Source organism: Solanum stenotomum, chromosome 3 (assembly GCF_019186545.1).
Source record: "Solanum stenotomum isolate F172 chromosome 3, ASM1918654v1, whole genome shotgun sequence".
NCBI classification, from domain to species: Eukaryota; Viridiplantae; Streptophyta; class Magnoliopsida; order Solanales; family Solanaceae; genus Solanum; species Solanum stenotomum.
The window spans coordinates 10,589,597-10,606,830 of NC_064284.1; the positions used below are offsets into that span (position 1 = coordinate 10,589,597).

The following is a 17,234-nucleotide window of genomic DNA, read 5'->3' on the forward strand; positions in this document are numbered from 1 at the left end:
TAATTTTTTTTTTTAGTTTTCCAAAAACAAAAAAAAATAAATATGTTTTTTCAAAAATAAAAAAATTGTCGCCTCCCCCGGACAACTCCCACCTTCCACCAACCGACCCCTAAATTTTTTTTGTTTTTCAAAAACAAAAAAAAAATTACCCCCACCCCCTTGGGTGCCCCCTTCCACCAACCTACCCTTATTTCCAAAAAAAAAAAATATGTTTTTTCAATTAAGTTTGAAAATTAATTTAATTTTTAAAATTAATTTTTTTATTTTATTTTTTAGCACAATTAAGAATTTTGAGTGGAAGTGAAAACTAAGTGATCTATTATGGGTCAATATGGATACCATATTTTACCCATTTTGACCATATTTGTAGAGACTCTTAAAATAACTTGAAGCTCATATTTACCCAATTAAAATATGAGTGATCCCAATCATTAAATATGAATAAAATGGACTCATTTCATTAATATGGGCTGAAATTGTTTCCCCTAGTTATATAAGCATTGATGAATATGTTGAGATAAGTACGTATTAAGTAGAATCTAATCATATATTAACCAAAAATAAAAAGAAGAAATCATATTCAATTGCGTATGATTTTGCTATTACTTCTTGTTGGTCAAATAACAGACTTCAGCCTTCTCCATATATGTAATGTCAATATATATATATATACCCATTTGAAGAGTCATAAATGTTGTGCCGTAATTTGACTATCTCTAGAAAAATCACCTTTTTTGAAATGTTCTAAGTACAAAACAATTTGAGAAAAATACTTAGAAAAGAGTCGCCACTTAATTTTTTAAAGAAATTAAGAAAACTTATAATTTTCAAAGATTTAAACAGAAAAAATCATTTGAAAATACCAAAGAAGGTTCAGGGTTCAATTTACACTTCGAGAAGGGTCTAAGCATTCGAAGTGCCCGCTAACATGCGGTTGACCTACGACTTGACTAAAATACACTTTTGACTATTTTTAGGAAAATGGTTTAACATAAAAGAAAATATGATAATTTACAATATTTAGTTAACTTTGAGAAAATAATTAAATAAGTGACACATTTTATTTTGATTTTTTTAGAGAAAAAGATTCAAAATGGAACAATTGACTCAAAATACAAGTGATTAGACTATTAATAAAACAAAATTAATTAAAATTTATTTAATTCATTTTAAAATAACTTAAACCTATTTAATACATTAAAGCATGAAAATCCTTTATTAAATGACTAAACCTTTTGAGAAAATGACTAAGTAAGTATTATTATTATTAATTTACATTATTAGATTAACTTTGAAAAAATAATTAAACAAAAAGCAATTTTTATTTTTTAAGAAAATGGGACCCTATTTAAAATATTTGAATTAGAGACAAGTAACTTAGAATTTTAACGAAACAAAATGAGTTGGTTTTTATTTGAGTCATTTTTGGTTTATGAATAAAAAAACTATTTTAAACTAATAAAAGAAAAAAGAAAGTTTTGACTAAAGATTATAAATGACAATACAAAAATTGATAAAATGAGATTTGTTAGAAACAAAACAACCCAGAGAAATAGCTCGTCTTTTGGGGGATCCAACTAAGTTGATTTACGATTATAAAGTTAGAGTTAAACAACAAACAATAAATAATCACAATTAAATAATTAGCGAGTAAGGGAGAAATTTGAATTTGGGCCCCCTTTTGGGCCAATTTCGCTGCTGTTTTTGGGAATTTTACTCAATCCCGTTTTTGTATACACTTGGTGTATATCAGCCCTTCTCATGTATATCTTGCTTCCAAACACATGCATTTCGCATCAGCCCTGTATCCCTGCGTTTTTGACCTGTATATTGACGTATACTGAATGTATACAGTATATAATGGATGTATATAGTCCATCTTAGGACTTTTGGAGGCTTGTCTCTGGGTTTCCAGCCCTGTGCTTCTGTTTTATGTGCCCGGCTGACTTGAATGATGAGAAAAAAAATTATTAAGCCTTTATGGCTCAACTCGAGAATGCTAGGAGGAGAAGTCCACCATGGACTCGGAAGGGGTTTACATGCACACAAAGAGGAGGAGAAGAATTAGAAAAAAAGAAAAGGTAAAACTTCCATCAAATATATGATCAAGTAATTAACTCTAGACGAAGGTAGACACATAAATTTTTTAAGAGATGAGAACCTAATTAATAACATTATATTTCTAGACAAATGGATGGTGATATTGTATTAAAAAATGAGAGCTAATTGTGGAAACTAATTAAGAATGGGACAAGCCATTAGAGAAAGTTTCCTAACTAAACAAAATATACATAATATCTACTAAAGAGATGAAACAAGATCAATAGTGAACTTAAACAAATTGATTACTAATCACAACTACATAAGGCAAGGAGGATGTGTATGTAGATAAGGCCTATTTAATGATAATGAAAGACTACTTATACAATACAAATAACTCAAAAGAGAGCTGAAATGGAAGAATACAACTAAATCAGTGAATAAGTTCTATGTGGCAGTGACCACATTATGCAAACTAGTATCAACGAGCAGATTATTAGCAACTAAGGACAAGTTTACAAGTGCATTTGAACAACAAATATTGCTATAAGCCAACACTAAAAGGGAAACTCTAGTGATATCTATCTTTATACGTTAGTATCTAAGCAACCCACAGACATACAAATTTAAAGCTTCATTCGAGTAATGTGAGACAACCGTACTCATACACATTAGGTTCAAGTATCACCCACCGACAAGAAACGAAGGATATCAATTCGGAAAGTAAATAATTTAAAAGAGATAATTGAAAGGAACCGTGATTATTCATATCATAAACAATAAACATCAACAACTGGCAACATGTGAAAAGTAAAGAATATTTATTTATTGATTTTTTATTACTTCTTTTTAGCAAAAATATAAGGACTACATTAGATACTAATAAACAAACAAACAAATTTAGAGCGCTTACTCATACTCTCAAACATGATTAATGCTACACAAAACTGAAGCTGGACAACTTTAAATGCTAGAAATCATCTACCGTTGCACAATAATGAAACTATCAACAAGCTTGAAATGAAATACTTAACAGAGAAAGCCAAGGAGGTCAATCTTACACTTTGACTATTGAGCTCGTTAATCACATCGTACAAATAGTCGATACTTATCATGAAGATAAACTTTATTTGACATAATAAAATAGAATGTAGATGCCAATACACTCACATGGTCAGGAAACAATGTTTTTCATGGAAAGGATGAGAGATTTTAGCATCGAGGTTGTGGATCATGGAAACAAGCGAATTATAATGACACTATGCCTTGAGACTAGAAGAAACAAAACAATAACAAGACATGGACAACACTCAAGTATGCAAAAGCAGAGATTTTATTTAGTTATAACATGAGGTTGAGCTAATATAAATGAGAATCTATCATAATGAATAAAACGATAAAGAGGATAACCAATCAAACTTATACATATAACATATTCAAAGTCGAAACCAATCGAACAATACATCATTTTGATACCCCGTTGAACCAGCGAATCTAACGACTAGCATCTTATTACCAAAGAAACTTTATCAAAACTCGAGTCATGTGCCGAGACATTCATAAGAACGACAGTAAAGAAACCAACAAGACGAGGAACCAAACACACTTAATAGTAGGACCTGTAGTAAAAGCTTGGACATACAACACATCATAACGAAATAAAATGTAAGAAGAGGCAGAATTACCTTCTTTGGAGCAGCATTCCGGGACAAATGGGAGCTTGGTTTCGAATTTTCCAACACACGGATTCAAAGCTCGAACAACACACCAAGAGAATCCAAATGAAACCCGAATAATAAACTTTCCTAAACTCTTAAACTAGAGTCTTCCAAGAACTTTTCAAAAATGTAAAATTGACTATTCCCAGACCTTGATAACCTATATTTCGTGAGTAAATTATGGCCAACTCTATAGCTCTTCTTAAATTTTCTCTTAACCCCCCTTCTGATGAAGGCAGTGGGGGTTTATATATAGGGGAATTTGGGGTCGATTTAGAGGGAAAATCGGGTTGAAAAGATGGATCCGAATCCAATTTGAAAAATCAAAATCTCGAAGAGATCAGAAATAAATTTTCCATTGTACCAATTTTCAACGGAAAAGATGGGAGAGGGGAAGTGGAGGACGCGATTTGCTGCGGGATTTTCGGTCTGAGCGACTGTCGATGTTGACGTTTACTAGCCTTCTGGGTTTCGTCTGGAAGAAGAAAACGAGCATGTGGCAGTGGGGTCGGGGTGTTGTTGGAATCGCTGATTTGCAGCGAGAAAGACGAAGTTGGGCGGTGGGATACTGTGTATATACATATGGGATGATGTATTGTATTGTGGATGTTTGGAAGCTGCTGTAATGTTCATCTACTGGGTCTTTTTGTTGATGACAAAAAGTTGGGCCGGGTCGGAGCTAAGGGTGTGGGCTGGAGGGATTAGTTTAGGAAATGGAATTAGGCCCATTTCTTGGCTGAAAATAGGGTTAAAATGTGGATAGGTTTTGCAAATTAGGAAATAGTCACAAGAATTGCAATTATGGCCTATGAAAATTGACAAGTTAGCCAAATTGAGTTTAATTGGTGATTCGACTAAAAAGCCAAATAAGACGAATTAATATAAATTAATTAATGAGTTTCTTAATCTCAACAAAATAAAATAAGAACTTAGTTATAAACTAATTAATTCTATTACAAAACTAATTAACTCGAAATTATAGCTATAACTTAAAGCAAATTAATAAGATATTTAACTAAAAATGTAAAATCTTTTGTGATAATTTTCAAATATTTATAAAATAGCGTGATTGCAAAAATGTACATATTTATTATTAAAAAGTGATAAAATTATTTTAAAAATAAATTGAAAGTATTTTGAATTCCATAAAACTCATTAATTCAAAATTATAACCATCCTTAATATTTAAAATATAATATATATATATACATTATTATTTTTTGAGACGATTTTCGAATAATTATAAAATATACTAATTGTATACATGATTATGTAAAACATATATATCATCTAAACTTTATGAAAAGTGACAAACTATTTAAAAATCTTGCAAACTATATTATTATTATTATTTATTTATTTTTATTATTATTAATATTTTTTTATTTTTTTTATTTTTTTTTAGAAATTTTATAAAGCTAATAATTTTAAATCGTTTGAAATTGGAGAAGCTCGAAATGATTAATTTATATTGTGGAGGGTCAAAATTGGGTGTCAACAATAAATATACTCTTTCAAACAATTGGAAAATCTTAATCATACTTCGGTAGTCAAACAAAATCTCCCTAGCTATTTGCGTAGGGAGACACTCATATGAAGCGTTTTAACCATTAATGAGTGATAAGCACCCCTCACTTTCAATCGGAAGGTTGTGAGTTTGAGTCACCAAGGGAGCAAAAAGGGGTGGGAGCACCTAGGGAGGGTTAAAAAAAAAAAAAAAAAAAAAAAAAAAAAAAAAAAAAAAAAAAAGAGCGATAGTTTAGGCATGAAATTCACAATCTCAATAGATTAGGTATGAAATTCAAAGTAAAGAAATAATTTAGATGTGTTTTTGATAGTACACACTACTCAACTCTTTGTTTTTTTAAAAAGATATTATTTTTTATACATATTTTCTAAAACTGTATTAATACTAATTATTGACACATAACGTCATAGAGGTTGAATGGTGTGCTTGGTGGAAATCTCAATTATTTACGCAGAAGAACAAGGATCAATTCTCACTTAATGCAAATAACATGAAAATTCAAAGAATTTTTTTCTTTATTAATCTTCTCAATACGCTAAGTTGCTAAATAATTTTTTTACTAAAATACTCTAACTTTGATCGAAATTGTTGTTACGATATCAAACTTATGGAGGACCTTTTACCCCTGCACTATTTAATAGTGTATTTTAAATGTATGTATGTGCCACGTGGACACATTACTATTTATAATGATGCAATATTTATGATGTCCACGTGAGCATGTACCTTTAAAATACACTATTAAATAGAGCATGGGGTAAAAGGTTCATTTTCAAAGTTCGATATTGTTACAGCAATTTCGGTCAAAGTTCGAATATATTTCAGACACTTTCCCCTTTATTGAATGTAGCAATAATTTATTTTTAAAAAAGAACTTGCATAATCTTACACGAAAGTATATTTAAATGTATGATATTCATTAGAGGTGTACAAAATCGAATCGAAAACCGAACCAAACCGCAAACTGAGTCAACCGAAAAAAAAACTAGACTAGTGGTTTGGTTTGACTTGGTTTGGTATTGCAAAAAAAAACCCGACTATATTTGGGTTGGTTTGGTTTTAACTAAAAAAAAAAAACCCGAGACCAAACCAACCCGACATTATATATGTAATTTTAAAATTTTATTTTATACATAAAAATATTTACTTTGATATAATTTTAAAATATTTCTTATACTATTTCATAGTTTTTATCTTTTAATATATTATTTCTAGTTTAAAACTTAGAATTCGGAATGGCCCAATAAAGATTATAGTTCATAGATGTTGATAATTATAATAAAACTTAAATCAAAATCAAATTAATACTAATGCAAAAAGAAAATCAATTCAACACTAAGAATGACAATAATATTGAATATTTGTTCTTTAGTTTTACATTGGTTTAGACAATTAAAATACATAATCTAATTTTAATTTTCCTTAAATATTTAGTAATGTAACTAATACTTATTAAACTTATTTTAGCATGATTTAGTACTTTTAAATTATGACTTTGCAATATTTATTTTATATGATGATTTCATTATTATTTTTTATTGAATATTTTTGTGTCATCAGTACTAATACCATATTTTGTGTTATTTTTTTAAGAAACACCTTAGATAATTGTATTTTGGTTGGACTAAAGAAATATTTGGAGCACCAGTTAATTATATGTTTATATGCAAACTTTACCGAAAAAATCCAAAAATCTGAAAAAATTCGAGGTTTATTAGTTTGGTTTGATTTATAAATTTAAAAATTCGACACAATGGTTTGGTTTGGTATTTGAAAAACCCGAACCAACCCGAGGTTGAAAAACCCGAAAAAATCCAAATTTTATTAGTTTGGTTTGATTTATAAATTAAAAAATTTTACACAGATGATTTGGTTTGATATTTGAAAAATCCGAACCAACCCCGTCATGTACACCCCTAATTTTCATCTCTACTTCGACAAAAAATACATAAAATCCCTCCCGACCTGAACATTCAAAGAATCATAATCAAAATTTATTTCAGAAAAAGTATATTAAATTTAATATTAATAAACAGTACAGACGTTTGAAAAATCTAGTTTTACGAATAATTTTTTAATGATCAATTCAAGTGATACAGTTTTTTGATTCTATAAATTATTTTGAGTCCGTCAAATCATGAAATAAAATTCACACAATTTGAGTTTTTTGAAAAAATTCAAGAAATATCTATGGAAGGGCCAAAATGATTGTATTTGGGTAGCTGACGGATGAGAATATTAATATTAATTACATATTTTCTAAAACTGATATAATATTAATTATTGACACTCATACGTCATAGAGGTTAAATGGCGTGCTTGGTGGAAATCTCAATTATTCACACAGAAGAACAAATATCAATTCTCACTTAATGGAAATAGCATCAAAATTCAATAAAAAACTTTTTTCTTTATTAATCTTCACAATATGTTATAAGGTAATTGCTAAAGAATTTTTTTTACTAATTTTCTCGATATGTTTGATTATTTTATTGATAATTCTGTTTTCAATCTATGATACCTTCATTCATTGAATGTAGAAATAATCCAAAAAAAAAAAATTGCATAATTTTACACGAAAGTATATTTAAATGCATGACTGTCATCTCTACTTCAACAAAAACACAAAAACCCCTCGGTTGAACATTCAAAGAATCAGAATAAAAAATTATTTCAGAAAAAGTACATTGAATCCAATATTAATAAACAGTACAGACGTTTGAAAAATCTAGTTTTATGAATATTTTTTAATGCTTAATCCAAGTGATACACGTTTTTGATTCAATAAATTATTTTGAGTCCGTCAAATTATGTGTTGTGGCATTTTAATAATATTATACATTTTAATATTATTATACTTATGCAAATGCCATGCTTTCTGCCTAATAACACATTATTTGCGTTACTACCGTTTGGCATGCAGTTGATGACTTTTGATGTCATCTTTATTATCAAGTGTCAAACGTTTAGTGAATGTGTAATGGTACTTGTCCGTTGGTTTTCTTGGCAGAATGAGTAGTGGTCTACTATGGCCATTATTTCTCCATATTCAATCTCGATTATCTCACTCTTTATTCCTCCATTATTCTTTGTAACCTATGTAATATATGTAACCTCATTTATCTTTTTATGATTACAAGGGAAACCCGCATTCGCTACCCTTTGGTTCGCACAGGGTAAAACGCTGCTCCTAGTCATTTATCTTCATTATTTACCATCCCCATTATCTTCCTATTCATTGCTAGGAAGACATCCCCAACTATAAATAGTGGTGGTCTTCATTTGGTTTGAGATACACAAAACACAAGAAAAATATAGTGCATTAAGTTTGTCAAAAAGAGAGTTCTTATTAGTTGAAGGGAGGTGTTCTTTTTTGTGGAGCTTTGGACTCAACTCTTGTCCAGAGTTGTTGAGTTATACTTTGCAAAGGCTATTGTATCCTGGAGGGGACAAGTCAAGAGGACTACTGTTGGACGGGTGTAAAACATTTGCTGCATGCAGTGGGCTTGAATCTCCTTAAAGAGAGCGAGATATCCGCGCCTCAGCCTGAAGAGATTTATTTCTTCATTTTTATTTTTCAATCGTAATCTTATAATTCTGTTATATTGTAATTTTTCACTAACATCATGAAATAAAATTCACACAATTCGAGTTTTTTGAAAAAATTCAAGAAATATCTATGGAAGGGCCAAAATAATTGTATTTGGGTAGCTGACGGACGAGAAATGCTTCTATATATGTCATGAGGAACGCAACTGCAAATAGTAGGCAAATTTAATGAAAATAAATAATTTCACAATATTTGATATGTGACACGTCCACTATGGAGAAAATCAATTTCACTAAAAAGTTTTCAAAAATTCAAAATCTTATTCTCAAAAGTAGAAAATTATATTTCAGACGTTACGATCTAAAAGCTATACACAAAATGAATTTGAGAATTCTCTAATTTTCCTTAGATATTTGAATACTTGAAGACGAATTGAGTATTTGGATTATATCATGGATTCATGGTTCTAGTGGGCAACTATAGGACAATATAATAGATACGTGCCGTATAATTAATTAGTTCTTTAAATTGTTCTAAAACCAAAGTATAATTAAGCATCTATATATGTTGATTTGTTATTTCTACCTTACATGGTGGATATTAGTTACTATCGGTGAATACACAGTTATTATTATAATTGAATAATTGGCTATTTTTGTTTGGCGGCTATTTTCACAGATAATATAACTGACAATGAGAATAGAAAAAAATCTTGTGGTTATTGACAATATTTCAGTGGAAATTTATCTTTTATCATGTGGAATGAAGTGAGAAATTTATGTTTTATAGCAAAAACTTAGTAACACAAAAATAGTTTTTAGTGGCAATAAATATTAATAAAGAGTGTTAAAATCTTACCGATACTAATTAATTGTGATTGGATCCAATATCGCTATAGCATTTAGAGATATTTACAAAGAGCATTATTGTTCTCTAAAAGAACATATTTAGTGACAACAAAACTATTATCATTTATATATTACCCCTAGAGATCGTTTTTGGTGTAGTGTAATTTTCCGATTGACCGTGGTAAAAACCTTTGTTTGACAATTTGGATCTCTCTCTCTATATATATGAGAACTTTTAGTTGAAGCTCCAACAATCTAGCAAGAATATCTTTTAAACCATTGAACAATTAGAGAATAATTAATGGCAATATTATTCAACAACGTAGGGATGCTATATGTGGTCACCTCAAGACCAACTCCAGCAACTTGTTTTTTCTCCTTCAATCGAGGGAAGCCATCATCACTAGTTGTATCAAAAGCCTCCAAGAAATCACCTGATGAGCCAAATCCCAATACTATCCAACGACGTTCAGGGAATTACAAACCTACCATGTGGGATTTTCAATATATTCAGTCTGTTAACAATCGTTATGCGGTATATATATTTTTTGTTACTCTAATTTATGTCGCATCATTCAGACAATAATTAATTTACTTTAGCATTGTGTGTGTAGGGAGATAAGTATATGGAGCGGTTTGACAAACTGAAGAAGGAAATTAAGAGGAATTTGATGATGATTGTTGAGGGATCAATACAAGAATTAGATGCTAAGTTGGAGTTGATTGATAATTTAGAAAGACTTGGAGTGAGTTACCACTTCAAGGATGAAATTATGCAAATATTGAGGAGCGTACATGACCAAACTAGTACTATAGCCACAGGAGATTCATTGCACTCTATAGCCTTGAAGTTTAGGCTCTTGAGACAACATCATCTTCATATCTCACAAGGTACGTACGTAGTCATGTGTACATAACAACAACATATCCATCATAATATCGATCATGAGTACTGGGGTTTGAGGAAGATGGTGTGTATGCAACCTAACCTCTAAGGGTAGAGATTGTTTTCGATGGATCCTCTAAACTCCAAAATCTCCATAGAAACCCCTAGGAACTTTGTTGTATGCTTTTTCTAGGTCAATGAACATCATATATGTAAGTCCCGCTTCATCTCTCTATAGTACTGCTCCATCAATCTCCTTACGAGATGAGGGACTTCTATAGTTGAACGCCCCAATATAAAATCAAATTGATTTTCCGTGATACAAACACCCTCTTCACGCTCATCTTCACCATAATACGTATGTCGTATATACTAGTTTTAATAATCGCTTCATCATCTTTCAGGTTCATATATTTTAGTTCTTTTGTTCCAAATTCCAACTTTAGGTGACACATGTAGATGTAGTTCAGAATTTGAGGGTCAATCTCATTATGTGATTTTGAACATAGAATTCTGTAAGTTTATTTGTTATTCAAATTTGACCAATATAATGTATGTTTTTCATGTTCTAGATATATTTGACGATTTCAAGATGAGAATGGAAATCTGAAGCAGAGTATTTGTAAAGACACGAAAGGTTTGTTAGAATTCGTTTCTCTCTACGGAAACTGAAACCACTTTGAAATATGCCACAAGATTCACAATGGCACATCTGAAAAATTATGTTGACAATTATGGTGGAGATCAAGATAATGATATACTACTGATGGAATTAGTCCAACATGCCTTGAAAATTCCAAGACATTGGATGATGCCAAGATTAGAGACAGAGTGGTATATAAGCATTTATGAGAGAATGCCAAATGCTAATCCTCTTTTGCTCGAGCTTGCTAAATTGGACTTCAACATTGTTCAAGCAACATACCAACAAGATTTGAGAATTCTATCAACGTGAGACATCTTTTAGATCATTTGATAGTATTATAATTTTCGCGTATTCAAAGTTAAATTCCTTTTTATAACATGTACAATAGAATTTCTCTCATACGTGCATCATATATTTATTTTCACGTAATGTAAAGGTGGTGGAAGAGCACATGCTTGGCTGAAAAGTTGTCATTTTCAAGGGATAGATTGGTGGAAAGCTTTTTTTGGTCAGTGGGATTAGTATTTGAGCCTCAACACAGCTTGTGTCGAAGAATGTTGACAAAAAACATAGCTCTAATAACAGTCATAGATGACATTTACGATGTCTATGGCACTCTTGATGAGTTGGAAATCTTTACTCATGCCGTTGAAAGGTCAGTTATTAACTTTTAATGAAAATCATAATCATTTTTAGTACTAATTTTATTAATGAGAAAATATTGAAAACACTTCTAAACTTGGCGTAAATTGTTACTTTCGTTCCCGAACTATTGACAGTCTTAAAGACACCCCTGTACTTGGCTGACTGAAGTACGTATTGAACTTAAATACACTCATGATCTTGAAATTTGAGTGAAATACACCCCTAAGTTCTCTTCAAGTTTAGGAGTGTTTTCAACACTTCTCTCTACTTTTTATTAAGAGTCATATGCTCCTAAAATAGTTTGAGACCACTTATTATGTCATATGGCAGATCAGAGATATATTTGAGTTCAGTTAGTCAACTAGATAAGTGTTTTTTATCATCAATAATTTGGAAACAAAACTAATAATTTTTGTCAAATTTTAGAGTATTTTCAATACTTCTCCATTTGTATTGCGGCGCTCAATGGCCCCGCAAATCGTAGTCACAGCCGTTTTGAAAACACGCAATATTGTCCGACGCAAACTGTTTGTGGAGGTTATTTGGCTGGCTGCCGTTATAAATTACGGTGGTTTCCTAACGTCCGTTAAAATCACGCAATCTGTAAATTCACTTATTTTATTATTATTATTTACTTTATTATCCTAGTCAGCTTGTTTGTGATGAGAAAAAAATTGATTTTTTTGTAATGTAAATTCAGATGGGATGTAAAAGCAATGGAACAGCTTCCTGACTATACGAAAATATGTTACCTTTCACTCTTGAATACTACCAATGAAATGGCCTATCATATTCTCAAAGAGCAAGGGATCAATGTCCTGCCCTATCTCACAAAACAAGTAAAATTACTATTTACTTTGCAAACTTTTAAATTTAATCGATTCAACGTTGAAATTATGGATTCATAATTAGTATACTTTATGTAACACAAAGTTGGATTCAGTTGAACCTATTAAATCCATGCGACAATGGCCCCTGCCCCCAAACATCAAATTAAGACAATATTTAATCCATTTATGTACTTGCAGTATTATTTAAAACAACTACGATTAATTAGTTTGCAGATTTGTGCAAAGCTTACTTACAAGAAGCAAAATGGTACTACAATGGATATAAGCCAACGCTGCAAGAGTACATGGATAATGGATGGATTTCAATTGCAGTTGCAGTGATGTTACTCCATGCATTCATCTTTGTCTCCAATCCAATTACCATTGAGGCATTGGAATCCTTAGACAAATATCCAGACATAATTCGTCGATCTGCAACAATTAGTCGTTTCATTGATGATTTGGGGACATCATCGGTGTGTTCTTATTATTGATTTAAAATAACTTAATTTAGATACTCTATTTGTTTCGTTTTTTTTTTAAAAATATATATATATATATATATATATATATAATTGTTTTTGTTATTTAGTATGAATTAAATAGGGGTGATGTTCCAAAGTCAATGCAATGTTACATGAATGAGAAGAGTGCTTCCGAAGAAGAGGCAAGAAAACACATCAATTTATTGATAAAGGAGATGTGGGAACTAATGAACAAAGACCAAATTAGAAAAGAAGTGCTATTTTCTGAAGAATTCATTAGAATTGTGTTAAATTTTTCAAGAACAACACACTGCATGTATCAGCATGGAGATGGGCATGGAATTCAAAATTCTCACATTAAAAATCAGATTTCCAAATTGCTCTTTGAGCCTCTCATTGTGTAATAATTTCTTAGTGTATTAACTATTTAATACCTAAAAAAACAAAGAGCTCATTATCTCATCTATTTTGTATTTTCAAAAAAAATTAATCACTTGAAAATATATGAACTCACTTTCTCACATTCTGTAGTACTATGAGAATAAAGCAAAGGCAGTTCATTAGAAGGGGTGTTTGATTATTTTAATCTTTATTTATGTCTTATGGTATAATTCTTCTTCTTGAATATTTATTTTAATTATGTGTCATAATTGAAGTGTTTATATTGTTCAAGAATAATTACTATTAAGAAAAAAATGAAAATTTTGATTAATTTTATCTACAATTTTTGAAATAACAAATATTTTGAATTAAATATTTTTACTAAGAATGACAAGTATTTTGAAGAAGTACTTAGTATATATATGTGTGATTGAGAATCGATATATATATATATATATATATATATTCCCCGAATGATTTATTGATTTTTGATTTATATATATAGTTTATTCTTCGATCTTTTGGTTTCTTCTGTATGATTTTTTATTTTTGTGAATAGTTTTTTCATGATTTAAGTTGTGTAGCCGTGCAACTGTTTATGTATACCTTGACCGGTCTCCCATGGCCCACCTAGGGGAGGTATGTGTAGGTTCGACCAAACCAATTTAAGTTAAAATTCATTTTTTATTAAGAAATTTAGCTAAAATTAATTCAGAATACCATCACTAACACTTAATGTCATTACCCAAAGTTTAGAATCCATAAAGTTAAAAAAAAAAAAAGCAGAAAACTTAAAGGAAAAAAAGTAAGAAATAATTTTAAAATGTTCCACAAAAAATAAGAAATACAGTTTTTCGTTATTAAAACAATGCAATTAAGCGCTTGAACCAAATTCAAGAAGGGAAGCATTTAGTAATGATTTAATAACTTTCATATTTTTCTATAATCAGCTTCAATACATTGCATATAAGTCTATAAATTGCTATGCATCACCCTTACAAAAAGCCAACAAGAACCAAAATAACATCGATAAGTCCTCGAAGATTGTCACTAGCTTCTCTGAGTTCGGGCACTTCAACCGGTGGTTCTAAAAAATTGTTATCACAATTAGAAGGTTCACGTATAGCAGCAGAAGCATTAGCACTCAAACCATAATAGTCTTTAGACCTTAATAAGTTTGGAAATTTTACAAGAATATTACTTGCTTTATTAAAATTTCCCAAACACAAAGTATATCGCGTCTTTAATTTTGGATCTGTTGTCTCTTTAAGCAACGTGCTAACAAGATTACATGTGAATGTTGCATTCTTTTGTGTTAAGTCTATTACGATTGCCATAAGGTCTTCAGGATTTGCACCTTTGGATCGAGGATCCTCCCTTAAAGCATAATAGCATACATCCTTGATTACTGTTTTCGAGCAAATCTCATCTATCAAATCAGCTTTCACAATTGTTAATGTGAAGGAGATGGGTAGTAGTGAAACTATCATAAATATGGCAAAGTTGTATGAGTGTGCCATTTTGAATGGTCAGATGCTTTTGTTTCATAACTTATGTTGTGATATGCACTTTATATACCCCTTCTTTCAATTGATGAACATGTTAAGATAAATAAATAATTAATGTGTACAGGACTTTTTAGGAAAAAAATATAAATAATTAAAGTGTACAAGACTTTTTAGGGAAAAAATCATTGTATACTCTAAAGTATCTGATTACATTTAATTTTACAAAACTTAAAAAAGATTGCGTTTGACTGAAACAAACAACATTAGCAAGAAATTTTCAGGATTTTGAACTTTTTCTTTATATAAAGTCGAATACTAAAAAAGTGAGGTGGCACGTCTCATTGGGCATTATCACTATTTATTTTTCTTCTTAGAATTTTGAACTTTTTCTTTAATTTTTCGAACTAAAAAATTAATAAAAAATATTTTGACTATAAATTTCCTTATTATAGTCATTTATTTCCTTCCTTATTTTCTTACAACTCATTAATTATAGAGATGATTGACATTTCAATTTTTTCCTTAAATTCCTACATTTACAGATTTCCATAAAAAAAAACCATCCATTTTCTTGCACTCCTTAATTATAGGAATATTAAAATATTTAAAAGGAAAACTCCTTTTGGCCAGAATTATTAAAATATTTAAAAGGAAAACTCCTTTTGGGCAGAATTTGGCTAGAATGTTAAAATAGCATATTTCACATTATGTTATTTTACCGTTTTGAATATTTTTACCCTTTTAACTTTAATACATTTTAATTAAAAATGAAAAAAAGAACAGTTTATTTTAAAATAAAAAGGATATTATAGACTTTTTAAATTTCTGGTCAAATTCTTGCCAAATTTTCTGACCATCTAGCATACCTATTTAAAAATAAAACTGATTCTTTTCATAAAAAACATCCATTTTCTTGCAACTCCTTAATTATAGAGATAATGAAATATTTAAAAATAAAACTGATTCTATTAGAAACTCAAAAGCCTTTATCACAATTTGTATAAAAAGAGGTTTCGAGAAAATTGCATCAACATTGGCCGGAGACAAAAAAAAAGAGATAAGAACACACTTGAGGTGAATCTTGTATCAATATGTTATGCAATAATACAAAATACAGTATTATATTTTTCATTTTGATTTTCATTACTCTAGCTGCTACATCCATATTATGGTGTTAACTTTTAATTTATTTATTTTTTAAAACTATTTCCTTGTAATTTCACCACAAAATATAGGAAAAGAGAGAAGTGGTATGATTTAACATTTTGTTATTTTTTTTTGGCTTTTCATTCGGTGTCTGTTACTCATATTGGAATCTGGCAAAATTCAAATTCACATCGAGAAATTCCACATTGAAAGGTAAAATGCATCTAACAAAGGCAACTTTGTACCCTACATTTTGATAATTGATGAGTAGAGACATTGTACTCTTCTTTTAATTAGAGTTTTATATTTTTCGTTCAAAATTTGGATTAAGAAATGACATTTCCATGTCCCCTTTAGGTACAAAATGTACCCAAGATTGTAACCTTGCATGAAGAAGTCAAAGTCCTTTCTTTTAAGTAAGAATATAGAGGAAATTAAGAAACTCTTTTTCCTCATTTTTCAAGTTATTTATTTAAGTGAAACTTTTATTTTATTTATATTTTTAATTTTATTTTGAGATTATGAAAAGCTGAAAAAATGTAGAGCATATAAGACACATTGATCTTTTTATTTCGTTCTATTCTATTTTTTTAAGTTTCTTTGGTTTTGAAAAATCATCTGTCCACAAGTTGATTTCAAAAATCACCATACGTTATTAGATTAATAAGTCATCATTTTTTATCTTATGGAATTAATTTTGAATTTGTCATCTTCGAAATTACACTTAAACTTGTGATAATTACTAAGTTATTTGATTACTGAATGTTAATATAAACTTACATTTCTAAATTTAAGTTCTTACGAAAGTATTCTTATATTGATTTAATTCATTTATAGAATTCAATTTGTATGTAAACATATGAAAATAATAATTTAATCCCCTTATATCTAAATTAAATTTACAATAACAAAAAGAATATTTTAAGAATTTACTTATGTCATTTATGCAGTATAAAGCATGAAAAATATATAAATTGGTCTAAGAATAGGTTGATATGATACGCTCATAATTTGAATAAATTA

The 17,234-nt window shown here is 29.6% G+C and overlaps 1 protein-coding gene and 1 pseudogene across 1 annotated transcript; one reads left to right on the forward strand and one right to left on the reverse strand.

The window, feature by feature from the left end:
- The first annotated feature begins 9,929 nt into the window (after positions 1–9,929).
- Positions 9,930–13,740, forward strand: LOC125860767 ((R)-linalool synthase TPS5, chloroplastic-like; annotated as a pseudogene).
- Positions 13,741–14,552: 812 nt separating this feature from the next.
- LOC125857919 (pectinesterase inhibitor-like) lies at positions 14,553–15,077 on the reverse strand. The gene has a single exon (XM_049537573.1). The coding sequence runs from the start codon at positions 15,075–15,077 to the stop codon at positions 14,553–14,555; it is 525 nt and encodes a 174-aa protein (XP_049393530.1).
- Positions 15,078–17,234: the final 2,157 nt, after the last annotated feature.

Bases quoted from the DNA above. Each gene is read 5' to 3' on its own strand.
- LOC125857919 (XM_049537573.1), bottom strand. From the start codon at position 15,077: ATGGCACACTCATACAACTTTGCCATATTTATGATAGTTTCACTACTA.